Source organism: Sebastes fasciatus, chromosome 1, assembly GCF_043250625.1.
Source record: "Sebastes fasciatus isolate fSebFas1 chromosome 1, fSebFas1.pri, whole genome shotgun sequence".
NCBI lineage: Eukaryota > Metazoa > Chordata > Actinopteri > Perciformes > Sebastidae > Sebastes > Sebastes fasciatus.
In genome coordinates, this window is record NC_133795.1 from 38702141 (window position 1) to 38724678 (window position 22538).

Sequence of the window (22538 nt, forward strand, 5' to 3'; positions counted from 1 at the left end):
GACATTTCTCCACACTTGATGAACTCTCGACACATAGGCCCTCGGGTTTTCCTCTTGTCCCAGTGGTTCAATAAAAATATTGTCAGGATGTACATTTGTCGGAAATGTTTCTTTCAGCGCCCTGCACACTTGACCTCTACTTGCAGCAAACAGTTCTGAATCATTCACAGCAGTTCCCACATATCGATTAAGTCCAGCTTTCTGTAGAATCTCTCCCATACCGTGAACTCCAATGAGGTTGGCCAAGAGTCTCTTGATATCTCCCATGGCCAGTTGCTCTCCCACTGTGATCTCTTCCAACTTCGAAATCCAAGGATGTGCTCCATCTTGAAGAGTAGGTAACTTTTCAAGTATGTTTGACATATCTGTACTCTGCCAAGGCTTATACTCCAAATTCTGTCCTCGGATGACCACTGGACATAGTTTGTTGGGATTTAGCTGTTTTCTAGAGCGCCCTCTAGTTGTCGTGGCAGATTGTTCGGAGTTTTCATTCTCTAACTGGTCCTTCCGAAACCACAGTTCCTCTAGCTGGTACTCTAGATCTATTAGGTCTTCTGGATTATCAGTTCTTAGTCGTTCGCGGTGACATCGGTCTATGCTTATTTTGATCTTTCTTAAAGTCTTCCGGGCTTCCTCTTCATGGCCCTCTTCATCCTCACTGTCATCAGAGATAACATTTCCTCTTATTTCCGCTCTTGCCAACATCCGTCTGACTGCAGGGTCATATCCTCCCCTGCTCCCTTCCTGATCGCTTTGGTCACTCTCGTTTCCATGGTCCTGCTTTTGCGTCCCAGACCCTAACCTTGATTTCTTCTTGGATCTTGGATACATCGTTATAGTTGTCTCCGCGCGTCCTGTTTCTATTGTTCTGTCCTCCTCGTTTCTGATACGGTAGTCACCCTCCTGACTGATCACCGGGATCTGAGGATAGATTTTCTTAGCCTTCGTCTTTACCTCATAGGGTGGTGGTCCCTTTACTGGGTTCATATGTGAGAACGATGAATTGGTGTCTTTCCTTAGTTTTTCTGTTTGTTCTGTGTTTTGTTTTATTTCTTCTACAACTTTATCCCTTTTATCGTTTGCAGCTTTGATCAGTTTCTGTCCCTCATCTTCAAACAACTGGAGAATGCCGAGCTCCACTTGCCTCTTCTCCTTGCGTTTTCTCCCCTTTTTTCCCTTCTTTTGCTCTGCCTTGTATGTGGATACAAGTACCAGCATTATTTTAATTACATCTGGGTTAAGAGTCCCCTCCATTGGCCATGGTTGGTCAATTTCAGGCCAGCGTTTGTGCCATTTTTCCGATATTTTTGCAATGTTTGCGATGCCCCTAATTAAAGGATTATTCTTCTGTACTATCTCAACAGGAGTGATTACTTTTGGATTTTTAGTGTTCTTTTTCCCCATTATAACGGCTTCCTTATGTTCCGTTATTGTACTTTAAGAAGTAATTGTTAAAATTAAAACTACTCAAGGCTATTTAGATTACTTCCCCCTTTTTTTTTTTTGTTTTTTTTTTTAAACCCAATTACCCAATTAATCAATTAACCAATTAATCAATTAACCAATTATCCAATTATCCAATCAACCAATTAATCAATTAACCAATCAATCAACTAACCAATCAATCAATTAACCAATTAATCAACTAACCAATCAATCAATTAACCAATTATCCAATTTAATCAACAAATCAACCAGTCATCAATTATCCAATTAATCAATATTCAGCTCAAATCGTCAAACAGTCACCACATTGAATATCCACCACAGCACAGATCAGACAACCCACGCACAATAACATAAATGAACATCTGCAATTGTCAGCGGAGGTTAGACTAAACAATCATATGCCATTAATTAATCAAATGCATTAACTGATCAATCCGTTGCCAAGTTTTCTATTTCCTAGAGCAGGTCAATTTCCTAAGTTTATAAATAAAAGCAGGTTTATATGTGTACCATCAAAATTGCTTATGACTGAGAATACATACAAATATGGAAATGCAGGTTTTGTTTTTGTTAAAGAGTCTGTGGATAAATTGTACCGGCCTTTAGTAGATTGAAGCGGAAGCCTCCCCGTGGACGTCAGCAAGCCACACTCCGTGATGTGCCGGCCCGCTGCCTTGCCTCCCGTCTCAATTCTCATTCACCATAAATGACATAACAGACAAAAAACATGCAATGATTTAGTCTATTGTGAACCCATTAGGTCCCTTTAACAGCATCATCAATTTTATTCCTAACTTAAACCCCTACCTACACATTAAAGCACTTAGTGAACCCCACTGACCCAAACAGTTCAAATGGCAAAGGAATTCTCTGTATCTCCCAAGAAAGGGTCATCGAAAGGAATTTTGGGAAGAGTGAGGGGGGGAGAGAGGGGGGGGTTTCAAACACTACCCTTCTTAAACGAAGTTCATTTGTGCTTTAACAGCTTTAATTATTATATAACGTCCCTTTTAAGAAGAGCTCATGTTTTATTTACTAACTCGTTCAATTCATTAGTCTTTTATAAGAAGCTCATGGTTTTATACACTACATTATTCAATTCATTCGTCTTCTAGAAACAGAAGCTCATGGTTTTATACAATACATCGGGCCACGTATCTATTCTTACAAATTATTAAATGTTCTGTTCTCAAATCCCCACCTATATATGGTTATTCAATCCTAATGTGTTCTTTCTTACTTTTAACTTTACGCACACACTGCATTTTATGGCACACATCTGGAACCCATCAGCAGTCAAGTTACACACACACCCATTCGGCCCTTTTACGCACACACATTTTCCCCAGCTTCATCTCATCCCAAAGTAAACACGCACACACATTTTCTTCACCAGTTTTAGATATCTTCATTCATACAGCATGCTTTCTGCCGCTATTTCCTTACTTTTTCTCATAAAATTTATGCTACCTCTGAGGTGTAAATCTTCGATGAGAGGCTGCTTCAGACACCGTTCGTCAACAAGCGTCAGAGTGGTAACTGTCAATCGAATTGTGATTCTACACTCTCCAGTTCTTAACTGACCATCAGATGTTGTTTCAGGTTTTAATCGGCCCATGCTACATGTGCTCCTCTTGAGGGCGCTACCTATCTGATTTTGCGGCTGTCCTATGATCATTTCCTTTATTTCCTTTATTTCCTTTATTTCTCTGTCTCTTAACACTCTTTACATTTATTTATTCAAATTACCTGGATCCAGGTTTCCCAATTTTGTCTTTCTAACTTAATTCCGGACTATGTCAGAGCCATCGTTACGCAGTGGCTAATATGCATGCGTCTTACCGTTAAGAAGTTGAGGGCCCCTCTTCATTAATCTTGCACGATACTTTTTAGCCCACCTTACCGTTACCATGAAGCTATTCTAAACTATTCCTTGTATTTCTCATACTTCTTTTCTTTACTTTATATCTTTTCTCTATTCATTCCCCCTTTTTTCATTAAATTTAGCACGGAGCCTCACTTTAAACATCAAATCAACAGTACATGTCCATAACAAGAAGGTTCTTAATTTACGGTGTGTCCAAACAACTCCACATAACAGCCCCAATTAATGACCAGCATTTAATCGAGTGCGCTTACCGTTTTGTGAAGTTGTCGCTGAGGCCACTTCCGATCCTGTATTCGTGACGCCAAATTTGTAGCATCTTTTCTGCGACAGTGCTGTTGAAGTGATGAGGAAGGATGCTCCGAGGACACTGTTCTTGCTGGTATAATAGAGTTTATTACAAACAAGCAACACATGTCATAACGGACGTCTAGAGCGTCCGGAGGTCTCAAGTCGAATCTGAAAGTCCTCCCCTTCGGGACCCTCGCACCCCCTTATATCGGGTTCATGTCATCCAATCCCTGAGCTGAGGTTTGACCACATGTCTTAGGTATCTCCTACATGTTTATCTTTCAGCCCCTGGCCTTTGCCCTGCTTCTTTCACATATGTTTACAATTAGGGGCCTCACTGTCATATGCAAGACTTGAAAATATACCACATAACTTCAGCATCTTTCACAATCAATATCCTGATAAATCACTGATAAAAACATGTAGTACTGGAGACATGAATATAGATAGATGATTCATTATAATTAATTGTAATTATCATGATTAAATAATGAATCTTGCCTTCTTCTCCACGCTTTTGAGACAAACTTAGCAAACACACCAACATTTAACAGCCATTCATATTTCTGCTCATCTGAACATCAGAATATTTCATGGTTTTGTTGAGTCATTTCATAATCATCATGTGTTCAGTGCAAAAAAAACTTATTTGTATGCTTCCGCCAACAAGTCAAGTTGCTGTTTACATCTATGGTCTATCCAAAATGTCATCACTTCAATTTATCCAATCAGACATTTCATGTCATAACTAGCATAGAAATTCTTGAGTTATGGCCAAAAATGTGTTTTGTGAAGTCAGTGACCTTTGACCTTTGACCTTTGACCACTCATCCTAGAGTCAAAGTGGACGTTTGGAAGAAATTCCCTCCAGGCGTTCCTGAGATATGCGATATATAAGCATAATGGTCCAGAGGGACGTACAGACAAAACTAAAACATGATGCCTCCGGACGGCCAGGACGGAATCAGCATTGTTCCTCCTGAATCTGAGGTTGGACGATCGGTCGGAGCCTCCTTTCCAGCACCCAAGAATAAACATTCTTTCAACAAAAGATTACTTTTCATAAAGTTGAAGTTAAAAGCTTGAAGATTTGTTTCATTGTCTTTGCCGGCACTTATGGCGATAAGCGGTACTTTCAGGTGTGTGTTTGGATCTCACTTCCAAGAGAGCGCCGCTTACTATTTTTCCCGGGAATGTCGCCACAGACACTCAGTTCATAATACTACAAATGCAACAGGGCTTTCATCACTGGGCCATTCATTCAGCGGTAGATGGTGACTTAACAGACATTTATTGAATATCATTTGTTTAACATTACAACAGAAATAATTCCTGTAGATATATGGATATCCACCTCCTCTGGAAGAGAGTGAAGATCTTTGGCCAACAGGGAACTGTGCGACTTTCTCATTGATTCTATTGAGATGTTTTGATTAGACATGTGAACCTGGAACTGTAGAAGTAATCCTTTTTTAGATATATAAATGTGTAATAAACAATGATAAAAGTGTTAATCCTATAACCCTGTTGAACTACTGAACAGCATACAATCATAGTTGGTGCTGTACTATTTATAGACCCCAGAGATATCCCTGCCTTACACTGGCTTCACCTGGCAGCTGTGTGAATGTATGTTTATGAGATAATGCATGTACATGATGTACCTGGCACGGACCATTAAATCCTAGAATTCCTGTTTGACTAGAAGTACAGCTAAATGTAATAAACTGTACCACCAACAGGTGGTATTTGATCTTTAAAAAAAAATAGAAGGTACCGAACATATTCGAGTCTGACGATGTAAGATGATACCTGTGTGACTGCTGACTAATGTGTTATTCTAACAGACTCCAATAGAATCGAGACACCTGAGAAATGATATTAAGAAGCCCCTCGGTTTTTGCACCATACTTGGACAGCCTCCAGAGATTCATTTGAGAATCCTGTGTTGACTTTCTGACACCTTGAACATTGAACATTGGAGAACATTGAACATGGGTCTCAGCCACTTTAGGCCCACGGCCTAAGATATCCTGATTCTACAGAACTCAGCCCATGTCTCACAGTCATGGGACAATTGAGAACGTCAACGTTATCTAATACAATTTACATTTATTTTTTTGTGTACAGAATTGTTTTGAGTTGTTATGTTTGTCATCTTCTGAAGTTTTAAAGCACTACAGGCTACAAATTACATCATACTGTATATACACGTTTTAGATTTCAATGTAAGCCCAAGAGCCAGATCTGGGATCAAATGGTCTAACAGGTCACCTAATCTAATCTAATCTAATCTAATCTAATCTAATCTATACATATTCAGGGTTTCTGTCCTTTTTTGGTTTGAACCTCTGATGTTTTGAAACTAAACATTTGAATTAGAAACGATCAATATGATCCTTTTAAATAACTTCTTGTAAGTCACTTTAGTTTTATCAGGTCCTTTTTTAAAGTTGTGTTGAATCATCATCATCACGTTGTTTACTTTTCACTCTGTTTAGTTGTGTTTCTATGTAGCTTCATCTCACTGATTTAGCTGCTATAATGTCCTGAACAACAGTCCAGAGGAGAGTTACACTTGGACTCCACACAGACGACGGTGAGAGGGACGTAACATATAAATGATATACATAATGAGATGGATAAACAGGGGGATAAAACAAGATCAAATACAACATCTCAACAATCAGGTTGAGCAAATAGAATCAAACAATAAAGATATTAAATTGCTGTAATAAATACGACCTTTGTGAAACTTGTTAAATCTTTGTTGATCTGTCAGAGAGGTGGTGACTCGTTGCTCCTTTAGGAAGCTGTAGATTATCAATATGTTGATCTGCCTTATATTAAAATATGAACAGTAGATAATATATCTTTTAATGTCTTCAAACCACTCTGAGTCTAAACAACAACTGACCATAACAAGTTTAACAAAGATCCTAAAAAATACTTCTCTCTCTCTCTCTCTCTCTCTCTCTCTCTCTCTCTCTCTCTCTCTCTCTCTCTCTCTCTCTCTCTCTCTCTCTCTCTCTCTCTCTCTCTCTCTCTCTCTCTCTCTCTCTCTCTCTCTCTCTCTCTCTCTCTCTCTCTCTCTCTCTCTCTCTCTCTCTCTCTCTCTCACTCACTCACACTCTCTCTCTCTCTCTCTCTCAGGGGATTTCTTCACCTGAAGACGCTGTCTTCTTACGAGAACCTGCAACTAAAAAAAGAATAATATATATATATTACATGAAGTCACGTTTCTTTATCATATGCACAATATTTACAACAAAGGCGACTAGCTGAACATTATCCCGCTTATTACAAGGCTACTTACTGAAGAAATCAATAATTTCACTCAAAAATGGTCCTCCAGAGTCCGACATCAGAACTGCGCCCATAGCAACGGTCTGTTATACGTAGCAACGGTCTGTTATACATAGCCTCGGTCTGTTATACGTAGCAACGGTCTGTTATACATAGCAACGGTCTGTTATACGTAGCCACGGTCTGTTATACGTAGCAACGGTCTGTTATACATAGCAACGGTCTGTTATACGTAGCCACGGTCTGTTATACGTAACAACGGTCCGTTATACGTAGCAACGGTCTGTTATACATAGCAACGGTGTGTTATACGGAGCAACGGTCTGTTATACGGAGCAACGGTCTGTTTGACGTAGCCACGGTCTGTTATACGGAGCAACGGTCTGTTATACATATGCTTTGGCGTAAAACGCTGTGATTGACCAATCAGAATCGAGTATTTAACAAAGCTGTGTAATCATGCTCATTAATTATGTATATAAAAAAGGAAAATCACAAAAATAAAAGCAAAATGAGAATCTAAGACATGAAATAGTGTAAGGTAAAATATAAATAAATATAAAATAACTTTTATAGTATACAGAAGTGATTTTGGTCCCCCACCCAAAAATAATTTAATCAATCAGTATCAGAACCAGAGGCCTCATGTAAATACTAACAGAACGGTTCATAATAGGGCTGTCAGAGTTAACGTGATAATAACACGTTAACGCAAATGAGTTTTAACGCCACTAATTTCTTTAACGCAATCGATGATTTCGAAGATTGTAGTTGGCTCAGTTTAAAAGCTAGAGTGAAGATACTGGTATCATATGAAACTAGTTACTATTGGTACCAACCATGTCATACTAGCTTGCAGTGAAGGAGGTTAAATAACCCTCCAATGTTGTGCTAAATTTTGGCGAGGAAAAACTATCATGGCCATTTTCAAAGGGGTGCCTTGACCTCTGACCTCCAGATCAGTGAATGTAAATGGGTTCTATGGGTACCCACGAGTCTCCCCTTTACAGACATGCCCACTTTATGATAATCACATGCAGTTTGGGGCAAGTCATAGTCAAGTCACACCGCCACCCACCGGTAAAGATCAGAGTCAGCGTGCTACACATATTGACCATCATCTGTTCTTGTATCGTGTCCGGTGTAATCTGTAACACCGGTGTTGTCTCAAGTTTAGTAACCGGTGGGAAAATTTCCTCACCGTCACATCCCCAATCCCATGTTGATAAGAGTATTAAGTACTTGACAAATCTCCCTTTAAGGTACATTTTGAACGGATAAAAAATGGGGGGATTAATTTGCAATTAAATATTTGAATCGATTGACAGCCTTACTTCACATGTGAGAAGACAAAGAGAGTCTCTGGACCTGAGATAGTTATAGTGCATTATGTTGATGTCTGCATATTACGGACACATTGATAAAATATATTATATAAACTCACCTTTATAACGGTGTATTGTGATGACCTTTTGCAGCAAATATACAGTAGTTGTTCATGTTTTAACAACTTCTTGGTTGTGTAGTTTAAGTTGTACGTTCAAGGTGTTACTCGTTGTCAGAGGTTTAAACAGAAGACTAAACCTAAAATAACAGCTGGAGATAAAAAGTATATGAAGATTAACTGTTTAATCAAAGTACTCACCAACAACAAGCTCAACGTAGAATGTTTGAGGTGGCAGAAGACGTGGAAAATGACAGGTGTAGTTTCCACTGTCGGTCATCTTTGTATTTCTGATGGTTATGGAGGCGTTGCCGTACTTCAGTTGGTCTGGAAGATGTGAGACTCGACCTTTGAACTGCTCGCTCTGACCTGAACATCCGTTGTTGTAATAATCGCATTCATTATACAGGAACACATTCTTCCGAACTTCATCCCTCTGACCATCTTTCTTCCAGTCAAATTGCTCTGACTGAATGTTCTCCTTGGTGCTGAGGGAACAGGGTAAGATGACATCACTTCCTTCTGCTGCAAACACTCTGACGACACCTAAAAGCAGAAACATATTTTAATCATTATGTTTAGATAGAGAAAGTCAGAAAACACATTTACATTGCTGACGAGCTCTCTTGGTTGTGGTGTAGAGCTCCAGGAAGTGCAGACAGTCTTTTACATCATCTGTTTTTTCCTCAATGCTGTGCTCGAAGGCTCTCATAAAGACACGATGCTGCAGAGGCTCTCCATCAAAATCTCTCTATTTAGCAAAGATGACGAGTCTCCCCTTTACAGACATGCCCACTTTATGATAATCACATGCAGTTTGGGGCAAGTCATAGTCAAGTCAGCACACTGACACACTGACAGCTGTTGTTGCCTGTTGGGCTGCAGTTTGCCATGTTATGATTTAAGCATATTTTTTATGCTAAATGCAGTACCTGTGAGGGTTTCTGGACAATATTTGTCATTGTTTTGTGTTGTTAATTGATTTCCATAATAAATAAACTAGAAAAACAAAGTTCGGAAACTTGTGTTTGGTGGATTATTTCTCTGTTGTAACAATGCTAATTGGCATTGTATTTTACATCGTTGGAAAGCCTGTTTATTTACCTTCGCAATGATGTCCCACAATTTTAAGGATCATGCATTTGTGGGATGAGCAGCACAGCTGATTATGTGGTTAGTGCCCAAGAAAAATTTGCCAAAATGCTCCGTCAATGGTAAACAGTGTATTCTCCTGTTGGTGTTGACTCTTGTTTTGAGTTGTTTGGTGGATTGAACAAACAAGACATATTGGCTATTTTACACTTTATTCATTTAATACACCGTCAGGAGCCTCAGTAGAGGTGGAAGATCCATACGCAGCCACAACAGCCTGGCACCTCCTCCTCATGCTGGTCACCAACCTGGTCACACGTTGCTGTGGGATGGCGTTCCATTCCTCAACCAGGATTCGTTGCAGGTCAGCCAGCGTGGTTGTGTTGGTCACTTTAACACGTACAGCACGCCCAACCTGATCCCACAAGTGTTGAATTGGGTTGAGGTCTGGACTCTTGGCAGGCCGTTCCATTCTCTCTACTCCCACATTGAGGAGGTAGTCTGTGATAACCCTGGCTCTGTGGGGGCGAGCGTTGTTTCTTGGAGGATGAAGTTAGGTGCCAGATTGTGGAGATATGGGATCGCCACTGGCTGCAGAATCTCATCCCGATATCTCCCTGCATTGAGATGGCCTTCAACGATGACAAGCCTTGTTTTGCCAGTGAGGGAGATGCCGCCCCACACCATGACACAGCCCCCACCAAAAGCTGTTACTCCATCGGTGCAACAATCAGCATAGAGTTCTCCGCGTCGTCTCCATACTTTGACCTGATGTCCAACTTTGGCAGACAGAACCTGGACTCATCACTGAACATGACATTCCCCCACATGTTCAGGTTCCATTGTCTGTGTTGTCGACACCAGCGCAAACGGGCCTGACGGTGAAGGGCAGTCATTGCAGGCTTCCTGCTAGCCTTATGAGAATACACTGTTTACCATTGGCAGGGCATTTTGGCAAATTTTTCTTGGGCGCTACCCACATAATCAGCTGTGCTGCTCATCCCACAAATGCATGATCCTTACAAGTTGGACATCATTGTGAAGGTAAATAAACAGGCTTTCCAACGATGTAAAATACAATGACCATTAGCATTGTAACAACAGAGAAATAATCCACCAAACACAAGTTTCCAAACTTTGTTTTTCCAGTATATATACATACATTTGCATAAAGCAGCATATTTGTCCACTTCCATGTTGATAAGAGTATTAAATACTTGACAAATCTCCCTTTAAGGTACATTTTGAATGGATAAAAAATGTGGGATTAATTTGCGATTAATCACGATTAAATATTTGAATCGATTGACAGCCCTAGTTCACATGTGAGAAGTCAAAAGAATCAAGACTCTGGACCTGAGATAGTTATAGTGCATTATATTGATGTCTGCATATTATGGACACATTTATAAAATATATTATGTAAACTCACCTTTATAACGGCGTATTGTGATGCGCTTTGCAGCTACAAGCAGAGCTAGACCTGCAACAATGATGACAGCTCCCAAAAACAATCCACCAAACAACGGTCCGATGATGCTGCATGAGACTTTCTCTGAAACACATCACAAAAAGCAAATGTAACACTCAAAATGTAACTGCATATCATGTACAGCACACATAGACTACACAAAATAACAATTAAAGGTAAGACATGAACAATTAAAATTATTTGACGATTAAACCACCAAGAAAGAAATCTCACCACTGATATGCACGTAGGTCTCAGCAGAAACCTGATGGTTGATTGTCTCCTGTGTGGCTACACAGCGATAGCGGGCGGTCTTGGTCACAGTAGTTTGGAGGATGATGTCGTAGCTTCCTCCTCTTTCAGACACCTGTGGTTCCTCAGTAGGAAGGATGTTTCCAGCGCTGTCCTGCCACTCTACTTTAGGTTTTAGAGAAGCACCTCGAACGTCACACTGCAGCAGCTCCCAGGTCTCTGTGGCAGCAAGTGTTGTAACGGATGGCTTTGGAGTTGCAGCTGTGAACACAGTAGAAACAAAAGCTTGTTAAGGAGAGCTACAGCACGAGAATGTATCACGCTAAATTCAAATATGAATCACGGCTATATTCAATCATAATTTCATATAACCATAGAAAAGATCTGTGTGATTAAAAGAAGAGCATCTCTCAAAGATGCTCAAAGTTTTGTCATTGAGAACAATAACAAAAGTCAACATGAAGGTACTGCATCAAGAGATTTGAACGATACCGAGGTCCACAGAGTTGTAGCACATAAATATGGCAAGCCGTTTTAACATCTATTAGCTAGACTGGATATTCATTAGAGATATCTGCAACGTCACTTTGACTTGTCAAAACTGTAATTCAAGATATCCGTAATTACATTTGACTAGTACGGTTCAAACTACTTTTGCCATTCATGTGTATGGGGTTTCTCATTGCAGATATCTACAATTCAGTTGCAGATATCCGCAGTGTGAATTACGGATATCTGAAACTGGAATTATGATTAGTCATAATTCCAGTTTCAGATATCTTTAATTCCCCTCAATTGAAGATATCTACATTGTCCTTTTTAATTATCTAAAATTAAATGTTGACTAGTCAGAATGACGTTGTAGACATCTCTAACTGGAGTTACGGATAGTCATAATTCAATTGGAGATATCTATTACCAAGTTATAGATATCTTAAAATGAATTTTGATTAGAGATATCTCATTTTGAGATATCTTTAACGTTCATTCTGCTTAGTCAAAATGTAATTACAGATATCTTGTATTAGAGTTGTGACTAGGTGAGATGACGTTGCAGATATCTGTAATTACGTCAGCTGCAACGGCAAGTGGGATGCAGAAGCTGTTCAAACATACCTTGGCGCTGCACTGCAGCTGTATGAGTTTATAAAGTGTGTCTGGAGACAATAAATCTAAATTTCTGCCACAACTCTCTAGTGAACGAAGCTCTCGTTTTCCTTTTTCAATCCATTCCTTGATGATGAGCTCTTTCTATTTCATGGCTATCTGATCCACAACAGCAAAAAGCTTCTGCTAACACTGTTCAGATGCTTTGTTGGGCCGATATCCAATGGGAAGTCTTGATGAGCAACGTCATGACAACAACTCTGACTAGTCATAATGAGGTTTGAGAGATCTGTAACTGTTATTTAGGATAGTCAGAACTGAACTACAGATACCTCTAACTGTTGTTTTCACTAGTCACAATGACGTTATAGATATCTCTAATGTTAATTCCTGATAGTCAAGCTTAGCTATTAAATGTTAAAACGGCTCGCCATACAAACATTACAGATGTGGCGATCAGTGACATCATTGCTCACCTGGATTTTCACATGATCGGTCTTTCAGGATGGGTTCTGAAAGACAATTAAGAAAATTAATTTGTGCACAGTGCATGGGTGATATTATATGATGAGTAATGGAGTCATGAGAAAAGCGGAGAAAACAAAGCAACATCGACATTACAGGAACGGTTTGGCATCAAGCAGCCGATACCGGAGGTTTGTGGGCCTCTAACAGGGCCGGACAACGGGGATCACAACTTTCAGTCCCAAAGAAAACCAGAGAAAAGTCTCGTTAGAGAAATAAAGGAATCTCAGTGCAGCCCAGTGCGGTGTCGGTGCTGGAGCTGAGGAGAGAGCGGCCGTTGCCGATGGACGGTGCTCCTCCAAAACGTCCTGAAACTGCCTCCTCTCCAGGAGGAGACGGTGCAGAAGAGGGAGAGAGAGAGAGAGAGAGAGAGAGAGAGAGAGAGAGAGAGTCATTGTGCTGAGATAATTCTGGTCTCATTTGTGGTCTGATGAACAGTAAATTCATCTAAACTGGGTTGAAAAACGATGCAATCTGGTTGCCATGGTAATGACTTACATCTGACTATTAACCACACCCCCATCCTCTGTTTGAGAAAGAACGTAAACCAAAAAACAGGAATTAAAACTGGCTGGAGGGCTTTAAGGAGGGAGCAGGAGGCGCACCCTACAGAGGCTAAACATATGAGAATGTCTCAAAGAGACATGAAATCAGACTTAAAGGATAACGCTGGTTTCATTCTATGTTTATCTTTTTCTGTCAACAAATCTCATGAAAAGACCAAAACCAACTCGGTGTTAGTCCCTCTCTCAACACTTTGACTTCCTGTCTGGGGCTCTCAAGGTTGAGTGATTTCCTCAAACAGCTGCTCACTGTAGTTTTTAGTTAAACAAACAGCAGTGGATTAATCCACATGTAGTGCTCTAGTGAGTATTAGTGTCAGCAGCACAGTGGATGAAATAAACTACAGTGTGTTCACGGTGATGAAGGAACAGGAACTTTAAAACTGAGCCCACTACAGCAGCTTTTATAGTCTGCCTAGCTCCTCATCTTTATACGTTCAGCTTCGCCTGTCATACCTGATGCTTCTCCACTAATCTGTTCATTGCCTCTCGGATCCTTTCATTTTCTTGATCTCTCTGTAACCTGGATTTCATTTTGTTGAGCCCCCAATCAGGGCTTTCCACAAGGATATGGAATAGCCAGCCAGGGGGAAACAGTAGCCAGCCAGAGGGAAACAGTAGCCAGCCAGAGGGAAACAGTAGCCAGCCAGGGGGAAACAGTAGCCAGCTAGGAGGAAACAGTAGCCAGCCAGAGGGAAACAGTAGCCAGCCAGAGGGAAGCAGTAGCCAGCCAGAGGGAAACAGTAGCCAGCCAGGGGGAAACAGTAGCCAGCCAGAGGGAAACAGTAGCCAGCCAGAGGGAAGCAGTAGCCAGCCAGAGGGAAACAGTAGCCAGCCAGGGAGAAACAGTAGCCAGCCAGAGGGAAACAGTAGCCAGCCAGGGGGAAACAGTAGCCAGCCAGAGGGAAACAGTAGCCAGCCAGGGGGAAACAGTAGCCAGCCAGGGGGGAACAGTAGCCAGCCAGAGGGAAACAGTAGCCAGCCAGGGGGAAACATTAGCCAGCTAGGGGGAAACAGTAGCCAGCCAGGGGGAAACAGTAGCCAGCCAGAGGGAAACAGTAGCCAGCCAGGGGGGAACAGTAGCCAGCCAGAGGGAAACAGTAGCCAGCCAGGGGGAAACATTAGCCAGCTAGGGGGAAACAGTAGCCAGCCAGAGGGAAACAGTAGCCAGCCAGGGGGAAACAGTAGCCAGCCAGAGGGAAACAGTAGCCAGCCAGAGGGAAACAGTAGCCAGCCAGGGGGAAACAGTAGCCAGCCAGAGGGAAACAGTAGCCAGCCAGAGGGAAACAGTAACCAGCCAGGGGGAAACAGTAGCCAGCCAGAGGGAAACAGTAGCCAGCCAGGGGGGTCCGGGGACATGAGGCCCCCCCGGAGATTTTTTTTTATAAAAGCCCAAATTTGGTGACCTCTGGTACATTGTAATGATACTATTCCATCATATACACTGATCTTAATTAGTGTGTGTTTTAATGAGTTTACCTGTCTGATTGTAAACATGTAGTTAGTGAATCATTGTAAAGGAGAATCAGGCTTCTAGTGTGTTTTAGCCCACAGTCTGTAATAGTTATTAATATTTAAAACCACGTCTATTCCTGACTGATCAGAACTTTTCTAATTTAGAATCATAGACCTTATTTATTATTTATTTATTGACACCTTCACTGTGGTTTATTAAGACATGCCACAATGATGGTTAATGTATAAATTCTCTCTTATTCAATGGAAATAAACAGGGTTACTTTAATGGTCCCAGGTCTTATTGATTTTAGATTAAACGGATCAGGCCCCAGAGTTTCCCGTTAATTATTTTCACACTTCTCCACGGGTGGGGTCGATCAGTCGCTCAGTCTGCTGGGAAGATTCAACTGGCTGTACCCTTTGACCCCGCCTGACAGCGGGCCTGATACTAGTTAGTGGATACATTCACTGCTGGTCTTTTCAGCTCATGTGTAATTATCAATAAGCTGCATACATACAAAGAGTTCAGATTGTTGCTGCTTGAACTGCTTTTGCATCAGAACAAACAGAAACTATAATGTGATGGGTCAAACAAACCAACAGAACTCCTCACTGACTGCAGGAATATCACCAGGTCTTACTTTCCTAATAAGGCCTCAGCAATTACCACAAATTAACATTATTACTTCAGAGAGTTAATGAACTGTTTTATCTTGTCAGGTGTTAATGTGTCTGTGTCTGTCTGAGGTACATCTGCTGCTGCTTTCAAACAATCTTGAAGTTAGAAGGAAACCAGAAACTGCAGCACCTGTACTAATAAATATACAGTAGTTGTTCATGTTTTAACAACTTCTTGGTTGTGTAGTTTAAGTTGTACGTTCGAGGTGTTACTCGTTGTCAGAGGTTTAAACAGAAGACTAAACCTAAAATAACAGCTGGAGATAAAAAGTATATTAAGATTAACTGTTTGATCAAAGTACTCACCAACAACAAGCTCAACGTAGAATATCTGACGTGGCTGAAGACGTGGAAAATCACAGGTGTAGTTTCCACTGTCGGTCATCTTTGTATTTGTGATGGTTATGGAGGCGATGCCGTACTTCAGTTGGTCTGGAAAATGTGAGACTCGACCTTTGAACTGCTCGCTCTGACCTGAACGTCCGTTGTTGTAGTGAATGCCTGCATCATACAGGAACACGTTCTTCCGACCTTCATCCTTCTGACGAACTTTCATCCAGTCAAACAGCTTTGACTGAATGTTCTCCTTGGTGCTGAGGGAACTGGGTAAGATGACATCACTTCCTTCTGCTGCAAACACTTTGACGACACCTAAAAGAAGAAACACATTTTAATCAATATGTTTAGATAGAGAAAGTCAGAAAACACATTTACATTGCTGACGAGCTCTCTTGGTTGTGGTGTAGAGCTCCAGGAAGTGCAGACAGTCTTTTACATCATCTGTTTTTTCCTCAATGCTGTGCTCGAAGGCTCTCATAAAGACACGATGCTGCAGAGGCTCTCCATCAAAATCTCTCTCTTTAGCAAAGATGACGAGTCTCCCCTTTACAGACATGCCCACTTTATGATAATCACATGCAGTTTGGGGCAAGTCATAGTCAAGTCAGCACACTGACACACTGACAGCTGTTGTTGCCTGTTGGGCTGCAGTTTGCCATGTTATGATTTAAGCATATTGTTTATGCTAAATGCAGTACCTGTGAGGGTTTCTGGATCAATATCTGTCATTGTTTTGTGTTAATTGATTTCCAGTAATAAATATATACATACATTTGCATAAAGCAGCATATGTGTCCACTCCCATGTTGATAAGAGTATTAAATACTTGACAGATCTCCCTTTAAGGTTCATTTTGAACAGATAAAAAACGTGCAATTAATTTGCGATTAACATCCCTATGAAATATACAATAAATGATTGAGAAAATAATCTGCAGAATAATCAATAATGAAAGTAATAGTTTACTGCAGCACTAATTCACTGCATCAAGTGCGTTTGTAGTCTTTGAACACAGTCAGCACAAATACATTAAATCAATGGAGAAAAGCTGTGAGACAGTACTGAGCAGTCAGTGGTTCTCAACCAGGGGTCCAGGGACCTCCAGGGGTCCTTGAGGGAGTTCCAGAGGGTCCCCAGAAGAAATGGTGAATAGTTTATTCACTATTTAATTCACTATAGAAGTGAGCCCAATGTGAGTAATAGTCAGAAGTGACTATTCTGATCATAGGTTTCACTTCCTCATCGGTTATTTCCTCAACTGTAGTCGACAACTGATCTAACAACCAAAATCTTTTCAGACGGACGACGACCCCGAAGAGAAATCTGTTTAGATGGAGGTCTGTGACCTAATGTGTATTAATTCAGGGGTCCTTGACATGAAAAAAGGTTTGAGAACTACTGCTGGATGTAGACTACACATGCAGGAAACAGGGTTTCCAACAGGAAAGTGTCTGTTTCTCAGGGCGGGGAGTAGTAGTGGAGTATATCAAGCAGGGTAGAGTCAGTCCAACAACCTGGTGTAACACAGAAGACACTACAGGTCAATAGGGTAACAATTATAATGAATAGATACCACCATAAAACTTCCCCAGTTCATTAATTACATTAAGGCAATTATTTTTTTTATTAAAAGTTTTCTGAAATTTGTTGTATATTATCAAATATGCGCTAGTTTCATACATTTCCAGAACATAAATGTGGACATTGAATAAAGCCAGGTTCAGAATTCTGGTTTCATTTTGTTGACATATTAGAGACAAAGGTTTTTACTTTTCATTACTCCATAAATCACAAAATACTGTCAACAGCAACTAAAAAATAAATCAATTTTCAAAATGTTTTTAGGAATAAAATGTTGTATAAATCAGGCTATGGGTGATGTATGAACAAACCCCTCTGTATAAACCTTCAGAATATAGAGAGGAATGAAACTGTAAAGTTTGGTGGATGTAAGAGCTGCTGAAGTGGAGATTTCTGACTCAGAGTCTGAGAAAAAACTCATTTAGAGAAAACGGCCTTTAAAGATTATGGATTGTAAAATGCAGGTGAATATGGTAAAACATTTTAACTAATAGATATCACTATGAAACTTCCCCAGTTCATTACTGACATGAAGACAATTATTGTTTTTATTACAAGTTTTCTGAAATTGTATGTTTTAATGTGTAAATGAGGCATTATCTGATGCTAACTGTTGGTGAATTTAGGAGAAATCTACAGAAGCAAATAGACAAAGTAGTCAAATAAATGTGTTCTATCCACTAGTCTGAAAGAAGACGTGTTATGGAGGACAAATAGGGATATGCTGTTTGCCTGTAGTGTGTTGGCTGCTTTGACTTACAGACACAACTCTCTGACAGTAACGAAAGTAAACATTATAGGCCCCTCTGTGAGAGCTCTTTCACTTTAGCCCGTATGAGAACACAGACTGTGACGTTATATCATCAAACTGAGCTGATAGATATTCAGCTAACGTTATCCTAGAGGACCTGATGAGTTTTATAACTAACGTTACCATTGATTGATAAACTAACTAGGTAGTGATTGAATGTTAGTGTACTCACCGTGTTGATCTCCTCGTGTTCTTCCAGCAGACAGCAGACAGAAACACAGAGACAGAAGCTCCAGAGATGAGAACTGAAGTCTAACAACACCAGACATGATCAACTGATGACAACACACTAGATAACACACTAGATAACACACTAGATAACAGGACTGTGTTGTTGTTGGTCCAAAAGTCACTATCTCGCCACAGTGAGATATCTAAAGTTAAATGTCCCAAATAAACGGACAGTGGATAACCTTAACTATTGAACACTACAAAGTAATGAAGTCCTATACTCAAACGTTAGTATTTAACAATAATAACTACAACTTTGGATCACTAACTATTCCTGTAAAACCGAAACCTTCTTTAGGCTCGTTGGAGAGAAACTGCGTCTCACCTGGAATGTAGAGAGATCAGACTGCAGCAGGTGAGGCAGGGGGCGTGGTCAAGTCGGACAGTTTCCAGCAGCCTTCAAAGAATGTACAGGAAGTCACAGGAAAAGCTACTTCCTGTTAGATCTGATCTGTAGGCCACTTGTAGTTTTCAGACCACGTTGGGATTTATTTATATTTGTTTGTAAATATATATGAAATGTGCGTGTGTCTGTCTTTGAATTCTATCCTTTATTATTTTTATGTCCACCTTGTAAAGCACATAATGATGATAAGTGTTATAATTAGATAACCTTCATTATTATAATAATTATTATTATCAACCACACAAGATGTTTGTTAACAGATGAAACCTTCATTGAACAACATGAAACTAATATCCTATAATTTAGTGTTAAATATCACAATTACACAGAGAGTTGTGACTTTCTACAACACCTGGTGTTTGCTGTCACTAAGAGCCAATCAGCTCTTTGATCAGGCGACAGCCAGCTGTTTCCCATCATGCTCCGGGTCTTGCAGTCGGTGAAGAGCAACTGCAGCGCCTGGATCTAAAAACTGCGGCTGCCTCGATCTCGTGAGGTTATCGTTGCCCACGTGTGCACGACGTCAGAGCAAGTCGGCATCAAGTCGGACACAAATCTAACCGGCATGCATTACGCGGCGATCGATTCTGCGCAGGCCTGGCTGATCTCCATCGAGTCTGTTAGAAGCTACAGAGATTGGAGAGTAAATGTTGCTAATAGTTTATGTGACAGGGTCAAAAATGACTTATGCATGATTTATGTTTTATGGTATTATATATTTTGCATGTTTTATGGTTTTTATTCTATTTTGTATATTTTATCCGTGCTTGTTGGTTGCTTTTAATATGTAGATTGAAGTGTGTTTTTAAGATGTCATGAACTGGACCCGTGGACAGTCACACCCCCAATCAAAGAGACTGATGAGGTGGCTAATGTTAGTTCTAGTTTCAGGCTGTTTAGTCATGTCATGAACTGTTTGTGAGACGTGTCGAGACTGTAAATTTAAAGGTTAATATTTTACTGATTGTCAGAGCAACTTGTTAGGTTTAACCTGGTGGTCAGCTGACCATCTTCTTTGTCTAGTTTATCATTTGTATTTGTGTCAAAACAAAGTTGCACAAACAACATTTCAATTTTTTCCCCCTAAAGACCGTATATTAAAATAAGATAAGATAGACTTTATTGTGCCTGGGCAATAGTGCTGCAATCAACTTAAAACAATACAAACTGATGTCAAATACTGCACATCCCTGAAAACTATATAAATATTAGGGCTGTCAATCAATTAAAATATTATTAATTGCATTATAGTCTTCAGTTAAAGCTTCAGTAGGCAACAATTTTTTGGCATCATTCCATAATAACCTTTCAGCATATTGTAATTTAAGTGTTCTGAGAGAAAACTAGACTTCTGCACCTCCTCATGGTACGGAGCCCCCCTAGACCCCTAGGAGAAAATGTGTATTCATTCGTGCCCTCAAGTTAGTAACTCTCGTGCCCTCAAGTTAGTAACTCTCGTTCCCTCAAGTTAGTAACTCTCGTTCCCTCAAGTTAGTAACTCTCGTTCCCTCGAGTTGCCCCAAACTGCATGTGATTATCATAAAGTGGGCATGTCTGTAAAGGGGAGACTCGTGGGTACCCATAGAATCCATTTACATTCACATATCTGGAGGTCAGAGGTCAAGGGATCCCTTTGAAAATGGCCATGACAGTTTTTCCTTGCCAAAATATAGCATAACTTTGTTTATTTATCCTCCTTCAAGCTAGTATGACTTGGTTGGTACCAACGGGTTCATTAGGTTTTGTAGTTTCATATGATACCATAATGCCACTCTAGCTTTAGAACTGAGCCCTCTACGACCTCTGAAAGATTGATTGTGTTAATGCAAATAAAGAAATGAATGGCGATTAAAACGATTTTGCATTAACCTGTTAACATTGACAGCCTTACTTTTTATGCCTTTTTTCAACATATTATAATATGACTTCTTATACCTTTTTGTCGATTTACTACACTATGACTTTTTCAATGATTTTTTTTCAACATACTAAACTACAACTTATTATGCCTTTTTTTTTTTTTTTACATATTATACTACTGTGTGACTTTTTATGCCTTTTTTTTGACATACAACACTTATTTTTTTATACATTTTTTTACAAACCAAACTAAGACTTTTTATGCCTTTTTTTTAACATATTATACTATGACTTTTTTTCGATCCCCACCCTCACATCAATGTCCGGTGCCCGACAGAGTGAGGCGAGCGTCTCTTCCCAGGGTTTACCAGAGATACACCTGGGTGGTTATGCAACAGAAAACCCAGAAATTGTAATACATTTTACTGCGTATTTGGAAATGTGGTTTTACCGTTAGCCATATCCGTGATTAGAAAGTATATTTCATCTATTCAAACTATATTATATGTTTGATATTATTATATTAGTTTATATTTGGATGCTCTGGGTTAGGGTTAGGGTTAGGGGTTATGCATCATCAGGGATGTTATATGTGTGTATGATGTGATCAGGGAACTTTAGTTGTTTTCCAAGATCCACTCTCAGCTGCCAGTCTGGGATTAAAAGGATTAAAAACATAAAGGAATCCACTAGCTCAGGGAGGACAGCCGAGAGAGAGGTAAAACAGCCACGAGGTTCTGCTAAAATGTTACGCTAAGACCCTTTTAATATGTTTAAAGACAGTGTTAAAATAACAGCTCCCATAGGTAGATCAATAAAATATTTAAAATAGATAAAAATGGGTACAATAATTAATAATACGTAAAGCAAGACTAACAATACACGCCGCAGGTTAGTAAAATAAATTTAAGTGCTATAAAAGATGTTATAAGTGCTGTAGAAGGAATAAAAAACATCAAGCCATGCAGATTGTAGGTTAGTGTTAAATATATAAATATAAATATAAATATATACAAACAAATAAGTTCTATTATTTAAGACAGATATCTTTATCAGGTGTTTAAAAGAAGCTATTTGATCATTTGATGTGGTGTAGAAGTGAGCTGCTATAAAAACATTTGTCCAGTAGATGGCGTCAGTGTAAAAGGGATGATTCACTCCAACTTTCAAAGACACCAGGTCCCATCCGTACTGCTCAACCTTAAAAGTACCACTAATGAAAGTGCATAATAAAGGAGGATAAAATTCATAAAAAGGCAATAAAATATACAATGTAAAGGAATACAATGTAAACGAGAGCTGCACGCAGCTATGAAAGGGCCCTCGCCCCTGCGTGCATGTCGGGGGAACGCGCACGTCCGAGAACCCGCTGTCGTGCATTCCCGTGAAAGTCGGAAACTGCACGCAACAGTTAGAGTGAATTTTCTGCTTGGAGCGTGTGGCGCTGTAAATGACGGTTCACGAGTTATGAAGGGGGGCGTGGCTAATGTGTAGGGGGCGGGCATAACATTCACCAATGAAACAGGCACTCTCTGCTGAGTTATATGACACTTCCCACAAGACTCTACGACAAACGGATCATGAGTTATGAAAGGGGGCGGGGCTAATGTGTAGGGGGCGGGCATAACCTTCACCAATGAAACAGGCACTCTCTGCTGAGTGATATGACACATCCCACAAGACTCTACTACAAACGGTTCATGAGATATGAAAGGGGGCGGGGCTAATGTGTAGGGGGCGGGCATAACATTTACCAATGAAACAGGAACTCTCTGCTGAGTGATATGAC

General features: G+C 40.1%; 1 protein-coding gene across 8 annotated transcripts in view; it reads right to left on the reverse strand.

Annotated features, from left to right (window-relative positions):
- Nucleotides 1-22538, reverse strand: part of LOC141775076 (hemicentin-1-like) — a 181424-nt gene that overhangs the window by 35709 nt on the left and 123177 nt on the right. For all 8 annotated transcript variants that reach the window (XM_074648006.1, XM_074648017.1, XM_074648051.1 and 5 more), the window contains one exon: nucleotides 11173-11451. In XM_074648006.1, coding sequence (XP_074504107.1) covers nucleotides 11173-11451 — 279 coding nt within the window. The remainder of the gene's footprint in view (nucleotides 1-11172; nucleotides 11452-22538) is intronic.